The following is a 25,815-nucleotide window of genomic DNA, read 5'->3' on the forward strand; positions in this document are numbered from 1 at the left end:
AATACTACTACTGCTACTGCTAATACTACTGCTAATACTACTGCTAATACTACTGCTAATACTACTACTGCTAATACTACTACTGCTAATGCTACTGCTAATGCTACTACTGCTAATACTACTACTGCTACTGCTAATACTACTATTACTGGTGCTACTGCTACTGCTGCTACTGTTAATACTACTATTACTGGTGCTACTGCTGCTACTGCTAATACTACTACTGCTACTGCTAATACTACTACTACTACTGCTACTGCTAATACTACTGCTAATACTACTACTGCTGCTAATACTACTGTTACTACAGACAGACACTACAGCTGTAGGTACTGCCTACATGTACACGTCTCTGTGTGGACCCTCCAGCTCTGAACCTCAGATCTGTTTTCTTAATAATAAATATTAAATATTCTGCAGCACAAACGATTAAATCCACATTCCATTAATAGATAATCAGTAAATATTTGATCTAAACTTTTAATAATACAGTATTTTATAATATTCAAATATTGAAAATAGACACAATGTTTTTATATGAAAGTGATCAGATGTTGAAATATCTCTGGTAATATTTAAAATGTTTAAATATTTACTGCCACATTAATACAATATTTTGAGCTGCTGAACGAGCCAACTCGTTAATAATCAAACAGGATGACCAGAGGGAGGACGCAGCTGCAGGTCAGAGGTCAGAGGTCATCCTACCTGTGACATCACAGGGCTGACAGGAAGTGGTCGCCATGGTGGGCGTGGCGGCGTGCGGCTCGGTGAGATCCATCAAGGCTCTGTGGGAGACCAGGATCAGGAGGATCCAGGAGGAGCAGCAGGAGGAAGAGGAGCAGAGGAGGAGGATGGCGAGGGGCGGGGCCACAGGCAGGTCAGACTCCGCCTCTGCTGTCTATTGGTTAAAGAAACAGGAAGTGTGTGTTGAACCAGAAATGTTCTGATGACATCAGCACCACCTGAAAGATGATGTCATCGTAGGGGGTTGCTTTAAGTCTTTCTGGGAAATCCTTTTCTTAGCTTAGCTTAGCATAAAGGCTGGAAACAGCTAGCCTGGCTCTGTAGCAGCGCTAAAGCTCCCGACTGACGCGCTTTATCTGTTTGTTTAAAGAAGCTACATTTAGTGTGGATTCTGGCGGCCCCTGTGATCCCACGCCCCGCGTCCTGAACATCCGATCCGGCCGGCCCTTGTTTTATGAAAGACGTGACTTTTAATCCTGTCTTCAGTATTTCAAACAGCTGTTAGTAGGTAGCTTAGCGACGATTAGTAACTGTAATGTCACGACACAAAGTAAACATGGGGATCAGTCGGCCGATCAGCTGATCAGCAGTGTGTGTTGGTTACTAGGTGAACAGCTTTTTGCTGCGTGACTCCAGTTCACGGTCCGTCTGGTCTGTAATCTTTCCTGTTCTTCATGTGGTTCTTGTTCCTGGTTCAGACTGAGTGTTGGCGTTTGGGAGGACCGGGCGGCTCTGGCTCGGCTGAAACAGAAGCTGCAGACTGAAGACGGACGCCTGGTCCTCCGGATCGAACAGGAGGAGTGGAAGGTATGTCCCCACACAGGAAGTAGACTGTAGAGGTGGATTTACCTGATCTGAGTTCTCCTGATGCTGTCACGGTCTCTTTCCCCCACCCCGTCCCTCCACCAGTCGTTGCCTGGCTGTCTGGTCCAGCTCACTCAGGTCCAGGAGTGGCAGATTCACCGGGCTGGACTGCAGAAGATCCCTCACTTCATCTCCAGCTTCCAGAACCTTTTAGTTCTTGATCTGTCCCGCAACGGGGTCACCGAGATCCCCAAACAGATCGGTCAGTACGTCTTCTACTAAAACTAAAAACCTGGTTTTAACCCTGGTCCATGTCCTCGGTGTGTTGAGTCCTCTCGTGTCCTGGTTGTGGTCTCAGGGAAGCTGACTCGGCTCAGAGAGCTCCTGCTGAGCTTCAACAGAGTCCACTTTGTTCCTGAAGAGCTGAGCTGCTGTGAGAGCCTGGAGAGACTGGAGCTGGCCATGAACCGGGACCTAAACCAGCTGCCAGACCAGGTATGAAAACAGACCTAAACCAGACCAGGTATTTCAGTACTGCAGAAATCTTTTAAACCAGATAAACTGAAACCTCAAACCAGGTGTGGACCAAAACCTGGACCAGCTTCCTGTACCAAGTACTGTAGACCTGTATTCAGGATCTACGTTGATCCAGCTGACCTGATGACCTGACTGTTTCTGACCCTCAGCTGAGGAACCTGAAGAGGCTCCAGCACCTGGACCTGTCCATGAACGCCTTCACCTGCGTGCCGGACTGCGTGGTCGGGCTGCCGGCGCTGGAATGGCTCGACATGGGAGGAAACCAGCTGCAGCACTTACCTGAAGACATTCACAGGTGGGTGAAGGAATCATGGGAGACCCGCCCCCTCCTGCAAGCAGCCAATCAGCAGTGAGCTGTGTCTGTCCTCAGGATGGAGATGCTGCACACTCTGTGGCTGCAGAGGAACCGACTGGAGAAACTCCCAGACAACATCAGCAGGATGGCGAGCCTCGACACGCTGGTTCTCAGCAGCAACAGACTGCGAGACATCCCCCCTCTGATGGAGGGCATGTCCAAGCTCAGGTGGGTCGGTACGTCCCAGTGAAAACCATGTCTCATGATAAACCCGGTGTCAGACTCAACACGTCTGTGTCTCTGGTTGAAGCAGGTTTGTGAATTTCCGGGACAACCCTTTGACCCTGAATGTGACGCTGTCGTGCAGGAAGACAAAAACCGAGGTCGATGAAGACGACAGCGAAGAGGAAAGAGAGATGTTTGGACGAGAGTTCATGCATATGTACATCCAGGAGTCCAGAAAGAGAGCGTACGCCGTGCTCAACGTGCACTGTGCCCACCATTAGTACCAACACCGTGAGTCTCTGAGTCTCTGAGTCTCTGTCTCTGAGTCTGATATCATTTATTTTATATGAAACCTTTTGGACTGAACCAGAAAAGACATCAGAGCCTTGATAATCCCTGTTTCTCTTTCCTTTCTGGTCGTATGACACTGTGAGATCAGTGGCGGTGTTGTTGTGAGAATCCTGACTTCCAGTCCAGAAACACTGGATCCTACATTTCCCATGATGCACCTGGACTGTTCACTAGTTTGTAATGCTGTTCCAGATTGTGCTGAATGAAAACAGCGTGTTTTACCTGCAGAGCAGAGTGAACTCAGGGTAACAAACTCTGAGCGCCCACACTGGTGTTAAACTACAGCGGTGGATAAGATGTTGGTTAGCTGAGTCAGCGTTAACTTAATTGGAGCGTTCATATAAAAAGGGCCATGTTCGGCCATGCAGGCAGAGTTTCTCCACAACGACGCATGCTCTGTATTTCTCCAGAAGAACGCGTGTCGACAGGTGTCAGGATGGGAGGGGTTTAAAGAAGCCAGGGAGGCTTGTTGGCATCGCATGGAGTAAATCTGTAATTATCTTCACAGGTTTCTGGTTGTAGGCTGATTCTTTATTCTGTATGAGCTTTTCTTTTATGTGTAATCTGATTAAGATGTAAAGGTGCAACTGCACACAAGGTCCATTGTAATAAAAACATTGGAGCCAGGAACAAACTAATAATCACAAATCTACAAGTTAAAACTTTAATATTTTCTCTGACATTGTATTTATGAGAGAAACTCGGCTGCAGCATCACACACTCCTCTGCCTCTGTGTGTTATATTATATATGCGGATTCAGCAGTGAGGAAACGCTCGGGAGTACCGCCCACAGTCACTATCATGCACCTGAGAGCCTTCACTGTGGATTATTAAGAAGAAAACTCCAGAGGGACTTGGATTTTTATCAGGGTTTTTCTGATTTTCGATCTTGGAAATTTGTCACTTTCATCTTGGATTTTTTTCTCGGTTTAGGCTAGGCCTATTAACCTCTGACCCTGGCTCTGTATTTTTTGGACACGTAAAATGGTCAATCTAAATATGGCAAAACTCTTAGAAGGATTCATTTGCAGCCTACAGATGGGCTCCATCTCAGAAACTGGCCCATTAAGTACTTCAGATCTCCTCCCTAAATCACAGCTCGGCTGCAGAGGACCAAGTATTAATACTTCTCCTCAGTAACGCTGAGTACAGATGGTGTGTATTAATACTTCTCCAGCTTCTTAGCCCAGGTAACACCTTAAAATGAGGCTTCTGCAAAACGTTTAAAAGTATCTAAAGTGAGTAGATTGTATTTTTATTGTATGACAGTGCTGACAGCTGTCGACTTTCTATCGAGTTTGGAGTTAATTTGCGAGCAGCTTGTAAAGCAACATGTTTTATGGGAAAAGATCATAGAGGTTCGTTAAACACGGTCTGTGATTTATGAAGCTGCTATTTAAATGTCATCTTTAAATCTTTAATGACCCCGAGGTATTTAAAACTGTTAACAAAAACATCGGGTTGATGAGAAATACAGTTTTGTTTACATTCAAGTGTAAACATGAATTATTTAACCAGTTAGAAACCTGACTCATGGATGCAGTTGGTCTGTTTGCAGCTTGTTTGTTTTTAGCATGCACATATCGAACCGTGTCGTCAGCATACAGTCGTATGTTGCTAAAGTCAGGGCGCTAACATACAAGCTAAACAGCTGGGGCCTAGCATTGACCCTTGGGGAACACCAATATTACAATATGTCAATACGTACAGTTTGCTTCCTGTTAGTTAAATATGAGTTCATCCATTTAATTGCATCCTTGGAAAAATTCAAAAAGGAAAGGTTTGAGAGGAATACCTCATGGTGTGTATTATTTAATGAAATACATGCAAATATACTAAATGTTGCCTTTTAGTTTGTGCTTTAACATTTCCACTGTGAGCTTCCACAAAGATGCTGACGTTGTGACAGCGTACAGCTGTTTGACCATGTTGACTTCACTGGTCCTGGTGCAGGTTCTGGTTCTGTCTGTAAACTGTGAGCACCCCGCTTCCCCCAGTTAATCCTCCTGTGACCCTTAGTGGGGCCCAGAGCCGCAGGTTTGAAACCACTTTACACCAAAGTGACGACGAAACACAGTTTGTATTTTGTTTACAATATTAACAGCAACAACAATGATAATAATCTTTAACATATTTATTACCAAAATGAAGGAAACACGTTTCTTTGTTTCAGACGTGAACGACAGCTGAAATCTTGTCTGAGTTTCTTCTTCTGGGCTTTTCCTGCTCTGAATCAGTGAAGAAGAAGATGAGGCTGAGGCACTGCGGAGGGTTCTCCAGCTGTTCCCTGGAGAACTTCTTACAGACTGAAACATGTGAAAGCAGCCAATCACCAGCGGGACTCCTTTAATGCAAACAGAACCTTTGAGTCTGAAATAAAAACAGTTGTAGAACCTCAGTGGGAGTTCGTGTCATTAGTTCTGCGGTCAGTCTCTGGACCTTCAGGACGGAGACGAGGGGACGGCGGTCAGCAGGACGTTCTCCAGAGTCACCTGAGACTTCACGTAGGCGCTCAGTCTACCGTCAAACCCTTTCTTCTTCAGGAAGTCCAGTCTGCCGCTGTCAATCAGACGCTTACAGAGACGACCCAGCTGCTCGCGTTCAGCTGCCGACAGGAACCTGCAGAGAACAAGACCACATCCGGTTAGACCAGGACCACACCACAATACTAGCATCAGAGCTCTGCTGTTTGTCCCCCACATAAATCGTATTCATGCAACTCCTGGTCCGCTCTGAATATTTACCCGGTCACAGCATCCGTCTCCTCTGCTGGTTCGTGCTCTTCGTCATCTCCTCTCTGATTGGTCGGATCCTGAGGCGGACGGTCCTGATTGGTCGGCCTGAGTCCACATGTGGCCCAGCTGGACATCCGACAGAAAGCGGAGAACTCTCTAGCTCCGAGTCCTCGCTGTAGGAAGAACTGCTGACCCACGTAGTGACGCCACTCACAGCGATGGTGGCAGCACAGTGCCACCGCCAGGCCCAGTATCGGACCAGGACCAGAGTCTGCACCGGGACCAGGGTCTGGCAGTGCTGCTGAATCAGCTGGTCCTGAATTCCCGTCTGGTTCTGAGGTTTTGAGGCGTTTTGGGGGCGGTCCGGTCTCCTTTCTGGGTCTAGGTGTTTCCAACAAACAGCGCAGAGCCAAATCTGCATCAGAAACGGAGACAAGTCAAAACCCGGAGCTGGACGGGACGGATCAGGCATTGACACCAAACCAACACACTGCCCCGTGTTTGTGACGGAGACTGCTGACAGCCAATGAGAGTTCAGGACTGCTCTCACCTGTGGCCGCTCCACACAGGTGTTTCCCGACTCCAACCAACGGGAGCTTCTTCGGTCTGAGCAGAGGGACCCGACCTGAAACAGCCAGACAGAAGATTCTCAGAGAGCTGTCCCCGTGGTGTTCGGGTATTCTTATTTACAAGGACGTCCTGTTTTCCTTTCCATGACCGGACCCCCTTCTAGTTAGATGTGGATTATCAGGTGGGTCACTGTGGGGTTTCTGTTTCTGGGACTCATTTTAAATGTATTAAAACCTGATGCTTCACCACTTGAGTGATTGGTGTTTCTGACTGTGTCAAGCACTTTGGAACGTGGACTTGAACAGGTCTTAAAGACCGACACCTGTCAGTGTTTGGCAGGAGCTCCCGATGAAATCACCTGTACGTGAACCACCAGCCAGCAGAGCCAACGCTGCTCAACAAGTCCAGGAAGCGTTTTCAGTCTTCATCTAGACCTGAAGTTCTTTAAATTAGGAAGCTTTCCTGGACGCTAACGGATCTGCCCCTGAACCGGGTTTAGGATGAGCCGTGTATTGATCGGTGCACAGGGATCATTCTTAGAGGGGCCCACCTGCTCCAGACACCTTTTATAAAACTTTGAGTGTTCGTCTCTTACTTAAATCCAGATGCTGAATGTCGACCTGCAGCCTCTCAAACTCAACTCCAACCTCCTGGTGTTTCCCGTCCACCTGGACCAGAACAGACCTGGTTTACTTTATGGGTTCAACAGAAAATATCTTCAAGACAAATGTTCAGACTGAAACTCTAAAGCTGTTTTGGGTCGAGACTTTAAGAAGTTGGAGTTATGAGGTTTTTCCCTGCCTTGAAGCGGGTGCTGCAGCGCTCCACCAGCAGCAGCTGCAGGTCGTCGCAGGTCTGCAGGCGGTCCCGGGTCTTCAGGGCTTCGTGGATCCAGTGAGACAGCTTCCCTCGACCTGCTCCGAACTCCACGAAACACCGCCCCCTTCCCAGCAGCCTCAGCGCCTCCAGGTGACCTAGGATAGAGGACTGAACACACCTGACAGGTGAGAGGGGAACAACACTGAGGCTCCACCTCCTCAGGGGGCGTGGCTTATGAAGGCGCATCACCTGCTGAACCACGACTGTAGAAACAACATTTAAACTAGACATCAACCAAACTCTGTACATTTTTCTGCGGCTTTAAAAATAGCATTCCTTCATTTGAACAGTGTTCACATTGTTTTTTGCATTAAACCTTGAATGTGTACCTGTTGCTTCAGGTGTTTGTGGGCGGAGTCTCCGTTCTTCGGGTTGTTGAGTTCCTCCTGGAGGACGGGGTGAGACAAAACTCTGTCCTCCACATCACAGCACAGACCTGCAACAGTCCGGCAGAGATCCTCTGAGTCACGGTGAGGGAACAAACATCAGCTTTCTTCCTGTGAGATTCTGGTCATCAGCATATAAATCAATATAATGAAAATCACTCGTGCTTTAACGAGCACCTTGAAAACTACAAAATCTTCCGGGGGTTCAGTGGAGCTTCCATCGGAACAGATAGATTTTAAACCGGAGACTGTGTGTAATCAGACCGCTGATGACTCGCTAACATACCGTCGCTCAGACTGAGAGGAGGAGGAGGACGACGAGGAGCAAAAACTCACCTGCAACCGCCGCCTTCAGTTTGTCCACTAGAGTCTCGAGCTGCGCCCGGCTGCACGCCGCCAGACTCACCTGGCGCACAAACAGAACCGTCAGAACACACCTGAGTGTAATTCAGAGTCTGTGAATCGTCAGCCGTTACCTGTTGGAGCGTCTGTTCTCCGTCAGCTGGTCCAGAGTTTATGTCCTCCACGAAATAAACCTGCAGGAGGAGGAGGACTTTGATCAGACAGCGAACGCAGCACAGACTGATAAAGAGCAGAGCAGGTGGGCGGGGTCTCACAGGTCTGGGTTTCTCTCTGGAGTTACACTTCTTCAGGTGTTTGTCCAGTTTGTCTTCACTCACGGTGCTGAGGGAAGTTTACAGGTCAGTGAACGCATCACCATTCAAACAGCACATATTCAATAATGTCATGGTTTACTGCTGACTCACTGTTTGGGGTCCAGAGGACACGCGATCCTCCTGCCGCTCCCTTCCTCCTGAAAACAGGAAGCTGTTAGCACACGGGTTGTGACGTCACAGCTCACCTGTCAGCAGGTGTGTGGACGCAGGAAGTACATAAGTGAGTGGTAGTGAGCAGTACTGAGCGGCTGTGGTAGTGAGTGATAGTAGTGAATAGTAGAAGTAGTAAGTACTAGAGAACCGTAGCAGTGATAGTAGTGAATAGTGGTGATACTAGTGAGCAGTAGCAGTGATAAGTGGTGATACTAGTGAGCAGTAGCAGTGATAAGTGGTGATACTAGTGAGCAGTAGCAGTGATAAGTGGTGATACTAGTGAGCAGTAGCAGTGATAGTAGTGATAAGTGGTGATACTAGTGAGCAGTAGCAGTGATAAGTGGTGATACTAGTGAGCAGTAGCAGTGATAAGTGGTGATACTAGTGAGCAGTAGCAGTGATAGTAGTGAATAGTGGTGATACTAGTGAGCAGTAGCAGTGATAGTAGTGAATAGTGGTGATACTAGTGAGCAGTAGCAGTGATAGTAGTGAATAGTGGTGATACTAGTGAGCAGTAGCAGTGATAAGTGGTGATACTAGTGAGCAGTGATAGTAGTGAATAGTGGTGATACTAGTGAGCAGTAGCAGTGAATAGTGGTGATACTAGTGAGCAGTAGCAGTGATAAGTGGTGATACTAGTGAGCAGTAGCAGTGATAAGTGGTGATACTAGTGAGCAGTAGCAGTGATAGTAGTGATAAGTGGTGATACTAGTGAGCAGTAGCAGTGATAGTAGTGAATAGTGGTGATACTAGTGAGCAGTAGCAGTGATAAGTGGTGATACTAGTGAGCAGTGATAGTAGTGAATAGTGGTGATACTAGTGAGCAGTAGCAGTGAATAGTGGTGATACTAGTGAGCAGTAGCAGTGAATAGTGGTGATACTAGTGAGCAGTAGCAGTGATAGTAGTGAATAGTGGTGATACTAGTGAGCAGTAGCAGTGATAAGTGGTGATACTAGTGAGCAGTAGCAGTGATAGTAGTGAGCAGCTGTAAGCAGTAGTGATATAACAATCACGATGCCAGCTCAATCATCGACCATCTGTCCATCAGCCCAACCCTAGTAGTAGTAGTGAGCAGGGGCCATATTTTCACTCTTCTGTTATTTCAGGCGGATTATTCGGACAAAACCTTATTTGGGTCGTTGACAGTTTACTGCTTATCAGTCAGTCTGGCTGCTACTTAGTTTACGGGTCTTCTGTTTACATTTATTCATTTATCTAACGCTTTTATCCAAAGCAACTTACAATCGCTGTACATGTCAGAGGTCGCACGCCTCTGGAGCAACGAGGGGTTAAGTGTCTTGCTCAGGGACACAATGGTGGATGGGTCACAGTGGGGGATTGAACCCGGGTCTTTAACACCTAAGGCATGTGTCTTATCCACTGTACCATCACCACCCTGCACCAGCACTATGTTTAAATAAAGTTTTCGTCGTTAAGGAAAGGTGCTTCGATGCTTCCTTGTCTCCTTTTAGAGAAGGAAACACGCGTCACTGTAGCGTCCCAGGGCAGCAAAACAAACTGGACTCAATATTCATTCTGTTGTTTCAACCTTTCAGTCCTGTTTGTTTATTCCAGCAGCGGCTGCTGTGACGTCACTTCCTGTAGCTGATGGTTAGAAACTGTCCTTCTGTTTGTTCTAAAGAAAGACAGCGTGAGTCTGTCTCTGAGCACCGCCTTGTCTTTCCTCGTGTCCTCAGAGGGGTTTGGAGAAACACGCAGGACGCCTCTTTTTTACCTGTCCCTGAACTCACCATGGTCGCGTGCTCTCCGCAGAACAGCTTTCCTTTCCCGACGATCATTTTACAGAAACGTTTCTTTTTCTGCACGAAGAAGCCGCATCTGCCCGGCAGGGGGGCCGCCATGTTGGAACACCAGGCTGCGTTCAGGTGCTCGCTCCACTGTAGGAAATTCCCCGTTTAGATTTAGGGTTCAGAGTTAAGAGTTTCAACCAACAGAAAGTGTTGATGCTTCAGTGGAAACATCACATTCATTAATCCGGAATTATAGAAATAACACTCACAACATTAATGTGACAAACATAGTTAATAAAGATGATGTATTTATTAAGAAACGCTCCACCTGATTCCAGTTTCTTTTTGTCACCGGTATGTGAGAGTTCTGGTTTCTGTGTTTTTGTAATATTTAGCACCTTTTAATGTTTTCAGCACTTCTCTATCTCTAAGGTTATTTATCAGCACTGGGTTTGTTTTTGTACTTCCTGCTGATGTGAAATGTACATTTTAAATGCTTTTTAGTGGTATTTAGTTTTTCTTTAGTTACACTGGAAATAAAATGTATTATGTTATCAACAGACAAACATTTAGTTTTATTTTCAGCTTGACATATTTTACCTCATTTATTAATTAATGTGCCATATCTTGTGTTTTGCAACTTACAAAGTTTAACTTAACAAATTAAATTTAATAAGTTTCTACATTTCTAATAAAATGTTGTTTCAGCTCATTCAAATGTTAAAATTAATTAGAAGAAGAACATACTTTATTAATCCCACAAGGGGAAATTCAATGTTTTTTCACTCCATTGTAAATTTGTGAATTATACATACAGGTCTGAAATGAGAATCAGAAATAGTTTATTTATAAATAAATACACGCACATGTACAAACACATGGAGAGACGTCAGAGCCAAGGGTCTGCCACTCGGCCGCCTTATTTTTCATCAGTTATTAAAAGTGTAATCCATCAAATATTTTCCACTACATCTGAACTGCAACTTAAAAATACTTACAACAGAAAGTATTTGTTTACAACTAAACACGACATATTGGAAGAAATGTGTAAAAACTGTCTGATATTAACATCATTAAAGTTTATTGTTAATAACCAGAACCATTAAAAGACAAACTGTTTTTACTGCTTATTGTTTGTCTCTGAATGTTTGTTGTTGTTAGTGTTGAAGTGTTTGTTGTGTATGTCTGAATGGAAAACAAACAAGTTCATCTGTTAAATACTAAATATTATAGTTAGAAAATCAATACACTGAATCACATCCAGTTTAAAAAGATAAACAGGGTTAATACACAATTTTTGGTGCCATTTTCACATAACCTTGAGAAGTATTGTGCACTTTAGCTTTTTAACAGATTTAAACCACAGATAAATTCATTTTCAGATCTGAAACCGTTTAAATAACCTTTAAATTTTATTTTATGTAAAGTATTTTATGCATTTTCAGCAGTTGAGATTGAATCTGAACACAGTGATGATTTCTCCCCAGCAGCACCTGAACGCCCCCTCTCCTGTGATTGGCCAGCCTCCCTCTCCGCTGCTCGCTTCTCCTCTGTAATTGGCCGTCTCGTGTGCCAGTTTACACATTTTCCCGCCTCTGACCGGGCGGGGCGGGGCATGTGTCTGTGTCCGGTGGCGTCATTAGTGGCCTGTCCAACCCATCATGGCGGCGGCAGCGGAGCGGGGCGGCGGTCCCGGTTCTTCTCGGCCTGCGGCGGCGGATTATTCGGTGCTGGTGGTGGTGGGGTCACTGCGGCCCGCGGGCCTGCTGGAGCGGCTGCTGCGGCAGATTGACGCAGGTGAGTTCTGGTAAAGTTAACGGGCCCCGAAGACGAACCGAGCCGCCGCCTCGGTACCAGAGCGGGAAGTCTGCGGGCCCTTCAGAATAAAACCCGTGAAGAAGAACAGACGTCGCTGCTGCTGTTACAAACTGTTAAACTGTGTTCGGTTCTGCACCTCAGTATGAAAACAGCTGGTTCCTCCTGTCGGTAACATTAAAACTTTTCCCGGGGTTAAACCGTGTAACTTAGCGTTAGCATGCTAACAAAACACGAAGCAACCACATTAACGTTAGTTTCCTGCTTTAAACCGTCACTTTGTTCACAGTGAGCTCCGTGAGTTTCACCACAGCCTGATGGTGAAATGAGGAAACTCTGTTACGGGTTTAGTCCAGTCCGCCATGTGAAGCAGCTGTTTCTGCATCTCTGGTTAAATTTAGACCTGATATCACCGCGGACATCCGGTCCGAGTTTACCCGGGTTATCTTCCAGCTTTGGGTCTCGACGGTCTCTGTTTAGCACTTTACCCGGGTTATCTTCCAGCTTTGGGTCCCGACGGTCTCTGTTTAGCACTTTACCCGGGTTATCTTCCAGCTTTGGGTCCCGACGGTCTCTGTTTAGCACTTTACCCGGGTTATCTTCCAGCTTTGGGTCCCGACGGTCTCTGTTTAGCACTTTACCCGGGTTATCTTCCAGCTTTGGGTCCCGACGGTCTCTGTTTAGCACTTTACCCGGGTTATCTTCCAGCTTTGGGTCCCGACGGTCTCTGTTTAGCACTTTACCCGGGTTATCTTCCAGCTTTGGGTCCCGACGGTCTCTGTTTAGCACTTTACCCGGGTTATCTTCCAGCTTTGGGTCCCGACGGTCTCTGTTTAGCACTTTACCCGGGTTATCTTCCAGCTTTGGGTCTGAAACTGGTGTTTGTTGGTTGAAAGACTTCTGCTTCCTGATGGTCGGCTGAAACCTCGCTGACTCACATTGGGCAGAAAAAGGACATTTCTTTGAAAATAATACTGAACTTTAACTTTTTATTTAAGTCTGGAACTTTTCAATAGTCGCAGCATTGAGCCCTGTTTATTTTGAAAATCTCTGCCCACCGGATGGGTCGTATTTTGTTGAGCTTGACCGGTTTGGTGTTTCTGTAAAGAGCAGATTAAAAACAGAAACTTTAATCGTCCAGCTGTTTCCCAGAGACTTTCAGGATGTTGATGATTGACCTGGAAATGAGGATCAGCAGTCTGTGGAGGGAAGTGAAGTAAAAGAAATTATAGAAAAGAATCACATTTATTCAGATCAGTGCCCCTCCATGTTTTGCCCTGGTCACTCCCGGCCCCCGGCGGGGCCCGCCCCACAGTTTGAGAACCACTGGCGGAGCTGACTGGTAGAAACCAGTAGAAACAGATGACCTCGCAGTCCCAGCATGGGCCACTGCCTGTAGTTGTTGCTGTGACTGCGGCGCCTCAGAGCAACATCCTGCGTGATTAACGCGTCAAAGTTATAAATATCTGCTGTGGCTGAACACAAACTCTGTCTGCTGGATGTCATGTGTTCCAGTTGCGTTCAAGCAAACTCTGTATTTCTCTATTTCCAGTCTTTTATCTGCCTGCTGATTTGATCCCGTGCTTGCTGACACACAAAGAGGAAGCGGCGTTGCTAAATATGATCAGCTTCCTGTTTGCTGAGGAGGAACAGTTGATCTGGCTGATGAGGAAACGGGCACGATCCTCCTGTTTACAGGGGACCAGTTCAGAGTGTGGGGGGGGACCAGGGGACCAGTTCAGAGTGTGTGGGGGGGGACCAGGGGACCAGTTCAGAGTGTGGGGGGGGGACCGGGGGACCAGTTTGTCTCCAGTCTGCTGCTGTCGGTGTTGAACATGATGAAGCGCCACAACAGAACCACAAGCTGTCACACCAGTGTATTTTAGACAAACCTCGTGGCCCCGGGGCCCGTTGGCACGCGGTGCCCTGTGATATTAATGTAATGCGCTGCTGCTGAAATTTCCCATGATCATTAAACTACTCGCTCCAAATGTTTTCACTGGCACACTGTGGCAGAGCTCGGCTCGCTCCCTCCCCTCGCTCCCTCTCCTCGCTCCCTCCCCTCGCTCCCTCCCCTCGCTCCCTCTCCTCGCTCCCTCTCCTCGCTCCCTCTCCTCGCTCCCTATCCCCTCGCTCCCTACAGAACCTCTACGTGACGGGTGCTGTTCTAAGAGCAGCGTCGCTCCCTCTCCTCGCTCCCTCTCCTCGCTCCCTCCCCTCGCTCCCTACAGAACCTCTATGTGACGGGTGCTGTTCTAAGAGCAGCGTCGCTCCCGTGAGGAATCAGTGTTGAATGTCTGAGCGGAGGAAAACATTCTGGCAGTAAATGTTACAGCGTGTCGGCTTCTCGAGACCAAGAAAAGTCTGTTGTTTCCCGGCTGCTGGGAAAGTGAAGCCGGTTAGCTCCGAGTTAGGCGACATCTCCCCTTCAGCCCGAGCAGCTTCTACAGCAGCTGCAGAGCTGCTCTGTGACTGAACATTAGCTCGGTTCATAGAGAGTCACTGGAAGCTGGATTTTATCACTGCCGACCCTTAATGTGTTGAACATCAGGTACAAACCGGTGCAGCCTGCAGCTCCGTCCTGCTCAGACTGGTTCAGTCAGGTTTCAGTCGGGAAAAGAGAGGACGGAGGTGACCGGAGGAGCTCGGGTTAGTGAAGCTAATCAGTGAAGCAAACTCGTCCTTATGAGCTGATGAGGAGACGTTTCTGTTTTAATGGGGAAATGAAATGCAGCTCAGAAGGGAGGAGGTTTCTCATGCTGCCTGTTTTTATATTAATCTGTACAGATAAATGTCAGGAGCTGTAAAATGAAGACACAAAAACATGAACGATCGCATCTGTAATGATTCTGAGCAGCATTAACAGGGTTTTCCTGCCCCCCCCCCCCCCCCGAACAGCACCAAAACATTCATCTAAAGCTCACATTAATCTGGGAAACAGTGACATTTTTTATATTCTGAGGTGCAGCACATGCTCATGGACACAACAGCACATGCTGGTTTCATATCTGACAAAGATTTTGCTTCACCTGCGCTGCTACAGCTCCATCCTAGGGGCAATGCTGTCTCCACTGGGATATCAGAGGACCGAACAGAACCTGCTGTGTAGCTGGAGGTCAGATGGGCTCCTGTGATTGGTCAGCTCTCAGCTGGGATGTGACCAATCGGTTTCACAGGTGTGTGTGTGTGTGTGTGTGTGTGTGTGTTTTCCAGGTGTGCGGTGTTGGCCTGTAGATCTGGAAGTTCCTGTTCTGGACCAGCAGCTGAAACTCTTCGTGTCGAGACACTCGGCCTTCCTGTCGGAGGACGTCCCAGGTAAGACCACCGACGTGTCCCTTTGTGTTTCGGCAGGTCAAAGGTCAGCTAACTTCCTGTCAGAGGACTTTCACATTAGAAGCAGAGTGATTTAAACTGAACTTGAGCTCCAGCAGGACCGAGGCGGGACGTAGATCATTTCCTCGTACGTTTCTCTCTGCAGGAAGTCCAGTTCTGTCGCAGGACCAGGCGTGGCCGGTTACCGTGTTCAGTTACAGCGCTGCGGCGGTATCGGCTTTTTTATGTCTCGTCAAAGACGGAAAGTTCAGGAATCCTGCAGGTTGTGTTCAGCGTCGAGAAACGCGGCGTCACCTGAACATTTAGCCCGTCGAGAAAGAAGTCTGCGGATGCCATGCCGTCACGCGTGAGATCCCTGCGGTTTAGACAGTGTTATATTTAAGCCTGAACCTGCCGTGTCTCCGTCGTCCCTGGAGTCCGAGTCCCGGTCCGTGTTCACTGAGAGCCCGCCTCTGGTTCTGGTGCTCAGCTACCAGGACCTCTAAGTTAGCTCTCCGGCTTACTGTGCTAACTATGCTGTAGTGTGTGGGGTACCGCGGGGGACACGAACTTGATTAAATGGCTGAATTTAATTACAGAATTATCGAATCAGCTGATCTTAGAAGTTAAGTGAAGCTAATAGCAGAGCGGCATCAGTTCTTTTACTGTTTACTGTGCACCACCACTGCAGCTTCCCAACGCCGTGGAAATTTTCCACCGGGATCCGGGGACGGGTATCGCTGCTCGGTGTCGAGTAGAATCCAAACGTCTCCCGTCAAACCAGAACTTCAATCGATACTTTTTGTAGCCGCAAAGAATTAAATGTGAATGCTCCGTACTTGTATAACGCCTTTCTGGTCTTTTTCGCCGACTCAAAGCGCTTTTACACTACATCTGCATTCACCATTCATTCACATTCATACACTGGCGGAACAGCTGCAGCCGCCCCTGCAGTTACTATCTGTATGGTTTTGCTTGCAATCAACACAGAAAGAAATAGAAGGAGCAGCTCGCCGTTTATCACCACGAGCTCGGCTTTCCCTTGGTTTCATCTGGTGGAATCATTTAACACGCCTCTCATTTTTATTGGCTCTTCACATCACTTGTCACCAATCAGAAACTTTCTCCAAAAGGCAGGAAATTAAGTGTTAAGTACAGTTGGTTTTATTGCATTTAAATCTTCTTACCTATTTTGTTATTTGGCTCAGGACGGAGTGTGACGCTCCCTGAAAAACATGATGGTTAAACACACGATTTACTGAGACGTCACGTTAGAGTGAGTTGCACTTCCTCTGTAGATATGAAGATTTAAAACATTTATATTCGTATTAAGTAGATTGTACATTATCTTCAATATCAGTAGTGTCAGTGAGTAGGCTACGAGCCAATCACAGCACAGCTAGCGTCCAATCACAAGGACACATGCAAGTGATGAAGAGAAGCGCATTTTCAGTTTCGATACTGTGGAAAAGGAATCTGTTTAAAATATTCAGAATCAATGTGTATCGAAACATCAATAAATCTGACAACACCGGGTGGGGGTGTGTCAGCTGAGACACACACACACTGAATAAAGAACAACGTGTTGCTGGTTCTCAGTGTAAAGACTGAAACGCTGTGATGGCCGGAAGCTAACATGTCTCTGGCCGGCTGCTGTGTCTCCTGCAGGTCAGCGCACGCTGCAGCACTGCGGAGACGTTCTGGACACTCAGGTTGTGGTGAATCCAGCGCACGACTTCGTCTGCTCAGAGGTGAGAACAGAAGCTCCTCCCAGCAGCCGCTGGCTCTTTAACAACCTGAAAACACTTGCTGGATCCTCAGTCAGAGCTGAGTATGTGCCAGCGTTTATTATCCGAGGAACCGATTCCCATCATGTGACCTCACCTCAGCCCTCTCCGGCTGCAGCTCTGCAGAAACCTGAGTTGTCCTGCAGGTCATGTAATCACCGATAGATGAGATTAGAGCTTCAGGAGGTACAGAGTGATGTAGCGGATATGAGGACACACACAGACGGCAGTAAGGTGGGTCTGTGTGAGCAGGTGTATGGCTAAGGTGTGCTTCCTGTTTGTGTGCCCAGGTGCGGCGGCTGGTCTGCGATTCGTCCCGACACAAACTGCTGGTTCTGGCCGGTCAGTGTGTGGAAGACAGCGGAGACATCGTGTTACAGAAAGGCTGCTTCTCTCTCAAACACTTCATCCACATATTTGCAGACGAACAGGTGAGAGAAGGTGTCGCACTGAGCCGATCAGGCGCTCGACTGTTTTAATGTTCACAATAAGACCGTGTGGTTTCTCTGTGGCAGGTCGGAGAGCTGTTGAGCTCTGCGGACCCAGCGGTGAAGGCCAGCCTCACCCTCAGCTGTCCTAACGTCGGCCTTTGGAAGGACTCTGTGCTGGAAAAACACAACCTGCAAGACTTCATAAACATCCAGATCAACCCTCCGCTGGTCCTCCCAGAGATGGAGGGACTGCAGGAGTTCACAGAGTACCTGTCTGAGTCGTTGGAGCCCGAGTCCCCCTTTGACCTCCTGGAGCCCCCGAGCACCGTGGGATTCCTGAAGCTCTCGCGGCCCTGCTGCTACATCTTCCCCGGTGGGAGGGGGGATGCCGCCTTCTTTGCTGTTAATGGTTTTAACGTCCTGGTGAACGGTGGCTCGGATCCCCGCTCCTGCTTCTGGAAACTGGTTCGACACCTGGACAGAATCGACTCGGTGCTCCTGACCCACGTTGGTGTGGACAATCTTCCCGGGCTGAACAGTCTGCTGTGGAGGAAAGTAGCTGAGCAGGAGGAAGAGTCTGCTGGATCTCAGACTGAAGAGGACTGGATGAAAAACCTCATCTCTCCTGAGATCGGGGTGGTCTTCCTCAATGCTCCCGACAGACTGAAGTCCGTACAGGGAGATCCCAGCGAGCTGCGGAGTTGTGACCAGGTGTCGCTCACTCTGCAGCACCTACAAAGACTGGCAATCAAACCTGAACCCCTCGTCCGGTCCAGCGGACCCAGTATAGAACCAGTTATCTTGTTTCAAAAGATGGGAGTCGGCCGTCTGGAGCTGTACACGCTGAATCCAGTGAGCGGCAGCAAGAACCTTGAGGCTTTAATGCAGATTTGGCCAAACAACGGATCAAATGTAAAGGGCTCAGATCTTCCACTACCATGCCTTGTTTCCATTTGTGCTTTGCTGGTCTGGCATCCTTCCAGCCCTCAGGAGAAGATCATCCGTGTCCTCTTCCCAGGGTGCACACCGCAGACCAAAATCCTAGATGGACTTGAGAAACTCAAACATCTAGATTTCCTCAGACATCCGGTTGTCTGTTTGAAGGACCTAGAAACATCCAAAACTGAGAAACAACCCAAACGAGCAGAGAGCCGGGAAAGCCTTAAGTCCCAGTCTAAGGACTTCAGACCCAGCAGTGCCTTGCAGAAAGACAAGCTCGGACGAGTAGATGTCAAAAAACAGGAGGTGAAAACGAAGCCAAAGGTGGGTGACGCTGCACCTAAAGAGAAGAAGGATGGGGAAGAAAAGCCCAAACTGCAGGATGCCGATGCAAAATCAAAGCCACCGAAACCTGTCGACAAGCTTCTTCCAAAGAAAGATGCATCAAAAGAAGAGAAAAAGGAAGTGAAAAAGAAGGACGAGAAGGTTCCTGCTGCAGCTATAAAGAAAGACGAGAGTGGAGAGAAAAAGAAGGAAGTGGTAAAAAAGGAAACTTTAAGTACAAAACCAAAGAAAGACAGCAGACCTGAGCCAAAGAAAGACGGCAAGAAGGATGGGAAAACGGAGGAGAAGAAGACGGCAAAGCCAGCTGTTAAAGAAGTGAAGAAAGCGGCAAGTACAGAAGTAAAGAAAGCTTCGGGTAAGAGCGGGACGCTCAAGAAAGATGGGACTCTTCCAAAGAAAGACCCTGTGAGTAAAGGGACTAAAGGTAAGCCAGGGTCCAGGGATCAGGAAAACCAGAAGGAGGCAGATCGCTCCAAAGTGTCCACGCCTGAAGACATGACGGCTGAATTTGAAAGACTTCGATTGGAAGATGGTCCCGCGGTCACAAATGGTAATGGAGCAAAGGCTGATGGGAACCAGCCTTTGACAGTAGAGAGTCCTGAGAAGTTTCGCTGTATGGAGACGAGGACTCCTAAGGGGGACCTCAGTGTTAACTTTGATCTCACGGCTGAACACCAGCTGGTCGGGGGCTCCTTGAGAAACGGAACAGATGATATATGTGCAAGCTTAGGGGGAAAGGCCCCGGAGCCGGGGTCTCCTGCAGGTTCTGCCTCCAGCTGTACAGGTCAGTCCCCTGAAGGGGACATTCTGTGTTTAGTTGATGACAGCAGCCTCGGGGCGAGAGGATCCAGCCAGGGCCTTGAGGATTATAACCAGGGAGGTTCTTGCAGGACCTCAGACCTGAGCTCCTTCAGGGAAGGTCTGGAAAACTCCACGTCCTCTCAGGACAAGCAGTCCAGTCTTTTGACATTCAGTCCTTTCAAAGACATCATGCCGGACTCCTCCCCCACCATGACCTCCATGCCGGCTGAGGTCGGCTCTCCTCACTCTACAGAGGTTGATGAATCCCTGTCGTTTTCTTTAGAGCAAATGCTGCCACCCGCCGCAGGGTCACCCAGAGGCACCATGGGAGACCGAGTCTACTCCAACGGACATGTTAGTGACGCCGACTCCAACGCGGGGACGGCCTTACCCCTGAGATCCAACGATAATGGATCAGAGGAACAGATCCATGGGATGTCAGACTTTATCTTGGATGTTCCACATGATGTCGACCTCTGCTTGGTGTCCCCTTGTGAGTTCCAGCACCCCAAGAATCCAGAGAACCATCAGCAGCACGTTGGCCCCGACAACAACAGCTCGCAGGATCAAAGCAGCAGCGACTGCCCTTCATCCTACAGCCAGGAAACCCCTCCCACATCAATTAGCGACTCCCTCCCGACGGCCACGGACTCTGACGCCCCCCCCAGTACAGAAGAGTGTCCTTCCATCACAGCGGATCTGGACTCTGATGATTCCAGTAGCCTCCATCCCAGTCAACACTACTCCCACGTGGGAGGGCAGCTTTCCTCCCATGACCCGCCGCCAGCCCCGGTAAAGGATTTGCCCCCGTTACCCCCACAGCCTGGAGCCTGCATGGCAGACCCAGAGGCTGAAGGCTCAGTCAAAAACCTGAAGAGTTCAGCTGCCAAGACCAAGAAACCCACAGGTACAACCAGAAGGTGACCCCTGGAAGTACGGCAGCCCAGAACCTTAAGTCCAAAGCCGTCAGCTCCACAGGGTCACTGAAGATGACCTCCAGCCTCGACACAAAGCTGTCGTCCCGGAATTCACTCGGAGGCTCCAGAATCGGAACCGCAAAGCCTTCATCCTCAGGTAGGCGTAGTCCTGGAAACACTGAATGTTTCCTGAACGCAGCAGAGCTTCTGCAGCGTTCAGGAAACATTCAGTACGTTGATACACAGATTTAGTTCTAAGTTATGACAGGGTTCCTGTAAAAGGTCTGAAAAAGTGTTGATGAGGGAAGTTAAGGTCATGAAAAGTCCTAAAAAGTTTTGAATTTGACTTTTAAAATGGTGCCAGAAATTTTAGTTTGATTCATCGATGCTTGTTTTGATTGTAGGTAAGACCAGCATCTTGTTCAGGGCGGTCACCACTAACCGTTCTTTTCATTATCGATGAAACGGACTTGTTCGCATCCAGAGAAAGAGATAAAACCCGAGGTGACGTCCTCAAACGTCGACAACCCAAATAAACTGAGAGACCGGAAATTGACGCAGCGATTCATTGATTATCCAGACAGTGATCAGTCTAATCGTTCTCAACTGCTGTACGACCTGAGAACCTTCTCTAGCTCTGGTTTCATTCTGAAACCAGAACCTCAGTCCAGTTTAAGACCCGGTTCTGATGTGGTCCCGGTTCTGAGCTCCTGTAGGTTTCTTCACGGGGAACACGTGAATCTCATTCTTCTGACTTCCTACCAGCTTCCAAACCTGCAGGTCCTGAGGGTTCAGCGGTCTATGTGGACCTGGCCTACCTGCCGTCCGGCTGCGCCTCCTCCACCGTGGACCAGGACTTCTTCAGACGTCTTCGCTCCTCGCATTACATCATCAGCGGAGACGACCCCGTGAAGGAGGCGGCGATGAGGAGCATCCTGGACGCCCTGCTGGAGGGGAAGAGCAGCTGGCCGGAGGTCCAGGTCCGTACAAACACCGGCACATGTGCTTCTCCTTCTTATGATTGGTTCTCTGATTGGTCTGTTTCCCTGACTTGTTCTCAGGTGACTCTCATCCCGACGTTTGATTCGCTGGCGATGCACGAGTGGTACCAGGAGACCCACGACAGGCAGGCCGGGCTGTCTATCACCGTGCTGGGCAGCAACAGCACCGTGGCCATGCAGGAGGAGACCTTCCCCGCCTGCAAGGTCGAGTTCTGAGCCAGCAAGCCCCGCCCACCTGACCTCTGACCTCTGCTCAGGTGGACACACACCAGACAGTGGGCTTTTGTTGTTGCCATGGTTACGACCAGACCAATGAAAGGTGTCCTTAATAATCTGAAAGCTCCGCCCCCTTCAGTTGAGTCATTTTAGTGAGCATGCTCAGTTAGTCCTCCCTGTTAGTCCTGGAAGTTAAAGTGACTGTGATCACTGTGTGACATCACTGTGACATCACTGTCACTTCCTCTGCTGGATCAGGACCTTCAGCTCACCTGCTAACAAATGTTAGCATGTTAGCAGGAGGCTAACACCAATGGCTAACGTTAGCAAAGCGCTAGCTAAAGGGCAGCTTGATGTTAGCCATGTTTGTTTCCTCCTTATCTCCGTGGTAACGCTAAAGGTTGGTTGCTGACATTTTAACGGGGCGGGCCTGGATGTTGGCGCGTAGACGCAGCTTTCTGATGTCTTCACGTCCAGCAAAGAGTGCGTCCTTGTCTCGCCTAGCAACAGTAACTAAGGGAGGGTGGGACTTAGGAAGAATCATTTAAGGCGTGTTTGTCTAGTAATTATACAAATTGAATTTCACACCTACCAGAAGTTTCCGTCAGGAGGCGGGAAGCTGAACACCGTCACCTTCAAACCGCCGGCCCGATCGATCGGTGTATTTTCCTGCTGGCTATCGATCTGACTCTCACCGCTAGAAGGTTTGGTTAAGTCCAGGAGGCGGAGGGGTCTGGACGTGACGTCAGAGTCCAGGAGGGGACCTGTGTTGAGGCTCCTGATCCAGCAGTTTAAACATTGGCAGGTGAATCTGATCTTTGGCGTCTGATCAGCACTGTGATGGTTGATCACGGCTGCACGGCGCTCAGGTCTGAAGTAAATGTGCCTCATTTTTCCCCTCACTTAATACTACATTACCCATAAACCTCAGCTGTTCAGAGCTCAAACCTAAAGTGAACTGATTCAGATGCTTCAGCTTCTTCTTTATTGATCCGTGTGGCGCCTCTCTCAGGCGGCCCTCCGGTTCCACAAGCAGGTCCCCGGAGCTAATGCCGCCCCCGGTCTGGAGCGCTCTGATTGGATGGTTCTTGCAGCAGTGCTTTCTGGGACATTTCAGATTAATCCTGCAGGGAAAGATCAAAATATCAGAACCAGTTTTTATTTTAGAATCACGAAGCTGAAAGTTTCCTTTTTAATTTCAGAACAAATCAACAAAACATTTCAATCTCTAACTTATTTATTTATTTTCATTTGTTTAAATTCCCGTCTGAAGAAATCTGAACTTTGGTACGAGTTGTTGATCGGTCTGTTATCAGAGAGGAAACATTGATCTGAGCCTGATCGCTGTTATTTTAATTTAATTTGAAGCAGGTTTTTATTGAACAACATATCTGGTGAGTTTATTGATCTGCAGTTTGACCGTTACTGCAAAACAATCATGTAAAATGAATTTCAAACAGGAAGTTGGATCTTTGGAGATAAGTTATTTAAATAAAGTCGTATTTTGAGGAAATTAAATCCCCAATTTAAGAGAAATCTGATTTATAAGTAAAATTCTGACGATACTTTTCATATAATTATGACTTTGTTTCTTAGACTATTTGGACTCTTCCTTGTAAATTTAAAATTTTATTGTCATGTTTTGACTTTTATTTCTACACGTCATGTCCATATTTATAATTCTTAGAAATCCAAAGGTAGAGTTATTTCTTACTGAACCACGACTTTGTTTTGATATTTTATTATCTGGTTTCTTCATGTGAACGGTTCTGATCAGATGAAGGTATTTCCTCTGTTCAAACACTAATTTTAATGTTTCATTCAAAATAAAAGTAGCCCTTTAACTGTCTGCAGTGTTTTATTTTGAAAAGCATGTCTTTATTAAGCAGCTTTCATATGATTCAGGAAGTGACATGATTTTAATTGATTACGGTAAAACTGATCATCTCAGCATGTGTAAACTAATATATATCAGATTCCCAGTTCAACTTTTGGCAGACACATCACCTGTGCAATCTCCCACTGAACAGCTGACTGAGTGAAACGGCGTGACGCTGCCCCCTGCTGGGCTCAACAGGAACAGTCTACGCGTGTGATTGACAGTAAATTGATTTAAAAGTGACCTGTGGTCTGTTGTTCCGGATCCTGGATCTCGTTCAGACCAGACAGCTGTCCCGTCAGCACCTCGGCCCGGAAGGAAAACCAGTTCTGGACTCGTCCGGAGAGTCTTCACAGAGAGCGCTCCCGTTTTACCTTCTCTGCTGCCTCTCACGTCTCCTCCGTTTATCTCCTGTCCTCCCTCCCAAGATATGTCTTGCCTCTGTGTCCACTTAAAAACGGCTCTTATAGCGTGAGACAACTTGATTCCATTAACCATAAAAACCTGGAGGACATATAACATCTGAAATCCTCCTCATGCTGCCTTGATATTCTATAACTACTGACCAATTTCTATTATCTGTTCTATTGCCAGATTATTTAAGAAATTAATTTTCAATCAATTATCACAATATCTGAATCAGTACAATATCTTATCCTCTAAGCAGTCTGGCTTTAGACCTGCTTTTTCAACCACCACAGTCCTTGTAAAGTTCACTAATGATGTGTTCTCAGCATTTGACAAAGGCCAGCATAGTGGTGCTATCTTTATTGACCTTTCCAAGGCCTTCGATATGGGTGATCACCTGCTGCTTGATAAGCTTTATTCCATTGGTTTGCATCAAAATGTTCTGCTCTGGTTTAATGCTTATCCTCACGGGAGGCATCCGTGTGGTGTTTTCCACGGTTCCTAGTCAGACCCAGAGGATGGGTCTCTCATGGATGAAGTGGATTCTTTTAAATATCTTGGTTTTTGGATAGACCCTGAACTCAATTTCAAATTGCATACTGACTGCATAACAAAAAAAGGCTGTTTAAGTTGTCTTTACTGATCAATACATTGTTTTTCATTTCAAGTCAGGAAAAGAACTATTACTCAGTTGATACTGCCGATTATTGATTATGCTGATATCATCTATATGAACACCACTGACACCAGTCTTCGGCCTCTTAATGTTGTTTTTAATTGTCTTTGTAGATTTGTCTTGGTGTCCATTTAACACTCATCACTGCACTATGTATGAGTCAGTTACCTGGTAACAGGAATTTCACTGGATAAAGTTCATTTTCAAATGTGTTTACTTTAAACTCTCCTCCATACTTGAAGCAATTTTTAGTTCCTTGTAGAGATCCTTATCCATTCAGACAGATGCAACATCCCTTCTTTATTGTACCAAGAACTTTTACTGTAGCCGGACGGAAATCAATATAAGGCACCGTGTGATTGGAATAATCTTCATCCTACCCTAAGATCTATCAGCACTTATCGCTGCTGCTTGTCGTCTTTAGCTCTGTCTCTTAAAACTGGTTGTTTACGTTATTAATGGGTAACTATCAGGTAACTATGTTGGTTTCTTACAAAGCTGTATCATACAATAATAGTTAACAATCATACATTGAATTTCTGGATTTTTTTTTTTTAGATTATGTCTCTCACAGTGGACATGCACCTACGATGACAATTTCAGACCCCTCCATGATTTCTAAGTGGGAGAACTGCAAAATAGCAGGGTGTTCAAGTTATTTTCCTCACTGTATGTACTTTTGTAATGTTTTGTTCATTATGTATTTGGTTACAGGACCCCTTGAAAATGAGATGCTGCATCTCAAGGGCTATCCTTCAATAAATTCAATTCAATATTCTGCACAGTTTTTTTTTCAAAATGTTCTAAATGCATGGCCTCAGATCTACTACAAATGATCAACATGCTCTCCTCTCAGCTTTTTTCCCCACTGGCCCTGAAAACTGCAGTCATTAAGCCACTCTTAAAAAAGAGCAATCTAGAAGTTCACTAATGAGCACTTACAGGCCCATATCAAATCTCCTTTTTTAAGTAAATCATTGAAAAAGCTGTTTTTCACAGCTTAGTGCTTTCTTGGCACTAAATAACCGTTTCGATGTCTTCCAGTCAGGTTTTCGACCGCACCACAGCACTGAGACGCTCTTGTTAAGGTCTTCAATGACATCATTTAAACACTGACAGTGGCGAATTTCAGTCTTAGTGTTACTGGATCTCAGTGCTGCATTCAACACGGTCGAC

At 47.1% G+C, this 25,815-nt stretch overlaps 3 protein-coding genes across 8 annotated transcripts in view; 2 read left to right on the forward strand and 1 right to left on the reverse strand.

The window, feature by feature from the left end:
• lrrc39 (leucine rich repeat containing 39) overlaps nt 1-5,358 on the forward strand; it is an 8,147-nt gene extending 2,789 nt beyond the window's left edge. The window contains exons 2-9 of one of the 6 annotated variants that reach the window (XM_038698869.1): nt 657-880; nt 1,446-1,554; nt 1,657-1,813; nt 1,910-2,046; nt 2,238-2,383; nt 2,459-2,611; nt 2,694-2,899; nt 5,134-5,358. In XM_038698869.1, coding sequence (XP_038554797.1) covers nt 744-880; nt 1,446-1,554; nt 1,657-1,813; nt 1,910-2,046; nt 2,238-2,383; nt 2,459-2,611; nt 2,694-2,889 — 1,035 coding nt within the window. In that variant the 5' untranslated portion in view covers nt 657-743 and the 3' untranslated portion in view covers nt 2,890-2,899; nt 5,134-5,358. Of the gene's footprint in view, nt 1-215; nt 881-1,445; nt 1,555-1,656; nt 1,814-1,909; nt 2,047-2,237; nt 2,384-2,458; nt 2,612-2,693 lie in introns of those variants that run through there. The other 5 variants (XM_038698868.1, XM_038698866.1, XM_038698871.1 and 2 more) reach the window with 5 other exon arrangements.
• trmt13 (tRNA methyltransferase 13 homolog) lies at nt 5,080-10,235 on the reverse strand. The gene is made up of 11 exons (XM_038698865.1): nt 10,113-10,235; nt 8,298-8,344; nt 8,148-8,214; nt 8,007-8,066; nt 7,867-7,936; nt 7,474-7,580; nt 7,067-7,252; nt 6,861-6,933; nt 6,246-6,320; nt 5,705-6,110; nt 5,080-5,579 (listed from the first exon to the last, which is right to left on the reverse strand). The coding sequence occupies exons 1-11, from the start codon at nt 10,221-10,223 to the stop codon at nt 5,402-5,404; spliced, it is 1,380 nt and encodes a 459-aa protein (XP_038554793.1). The 5' UTR covers nt 10,224-10,235; the 3' UTR covers nt 5,080-5,401.
• A 1,457-nt stretch (nt 10,236-11,692) lies between these two features.
• LOC119888339 (microtubule-associated protein 1B-like) lies at nt 11,693-23,525 on the forward strand. Its single transcript, XM_038698874.1, has 8 exons — nt 11,693-11,909; nt 15,141-15,242; nt 16,908-16,990; nt 17,317-17,457; nt 17,542-20,449; nt 20,485-20,616; nt 21,225-21,439; nt 21,521-23,525. Exons 1-8 carry the CDS (start codon nt 11,774-11,776, stop codon nt 21,674-21,676), a joined length of 3,873 nt encoding a protein of 1,290 aa, XP_038554802.1. The 5' UTR covers nt 11,693-11,773; the 3' UTR covers nt 21,677-23,525.
• Nucleotides 23,526-25,815: the final 2,290 nt, after the last annotated feature.

Source organism: Micropterus salmoides, unplaced genomic scaffold, assembly GCF_014851395.1.
Source record: "Micropterus salmoides isolate LMB-PRFRI ecotype aquatic unplaced genomic scaffold, ASM1485139v1 Ms_hic_scaffold_5, whole genome shotgun sequence".
NCBI lineage: Eukaryota > Metazoa > Chordata > Actinopteri > Centrarchiformes > Centrarchidae > Micropterus > Micropterus salmoides.

Excerpts from the sequence above, each read along its gene's own strand:
- trmt13 (XM_038698865.1), bottom strand. The coding sequence starts at position 10,223 with ATGGCGGCCCCCCTGCCGGGCAGATGCGGCTTCTTCGTGCAGAAAAAG. Across the intron at positions 6,934-7,066 it reads GCTGCAGCACCCGCTTCAAG|GTGGACGGGAAACACCAGGA; the intron begins GCAGGGAAAAAC and ends GTTCTGGTCCAG. Across the intron at positions 5,580-5,704 it reads GAGACGGATGCTGTGACCGG|GTTCCTGTCGGCAGCTGAAC; the intron begins GTAAATATTCAG and ends TGTTCTCTGCAG.
- LOC119888339 (XM_038698874.1), top strand. The coding sequence starts at position 11,774 with ATGGCGGCGGCAGCGGAGCGGGGCGGCGGTCCCGGTTCTTCTCGGCCT. Across the intron at positions 16,991-17,316 it reads ACGACTTCGTCTGCTCAGAG|GTGCGGCGGCTGGTCTGCGA; the intron begins GTGAGAACAGAA and ends TTGTGTGCCCAG. Across the intron at positions 17,458-17,541 it reads ACATATTTGCAGACGAACAG|GTCGGAGAGCTGTTGAGCTC; the intron begins GTGAGAGAAGGT and ends TCTCTGTGGCAG.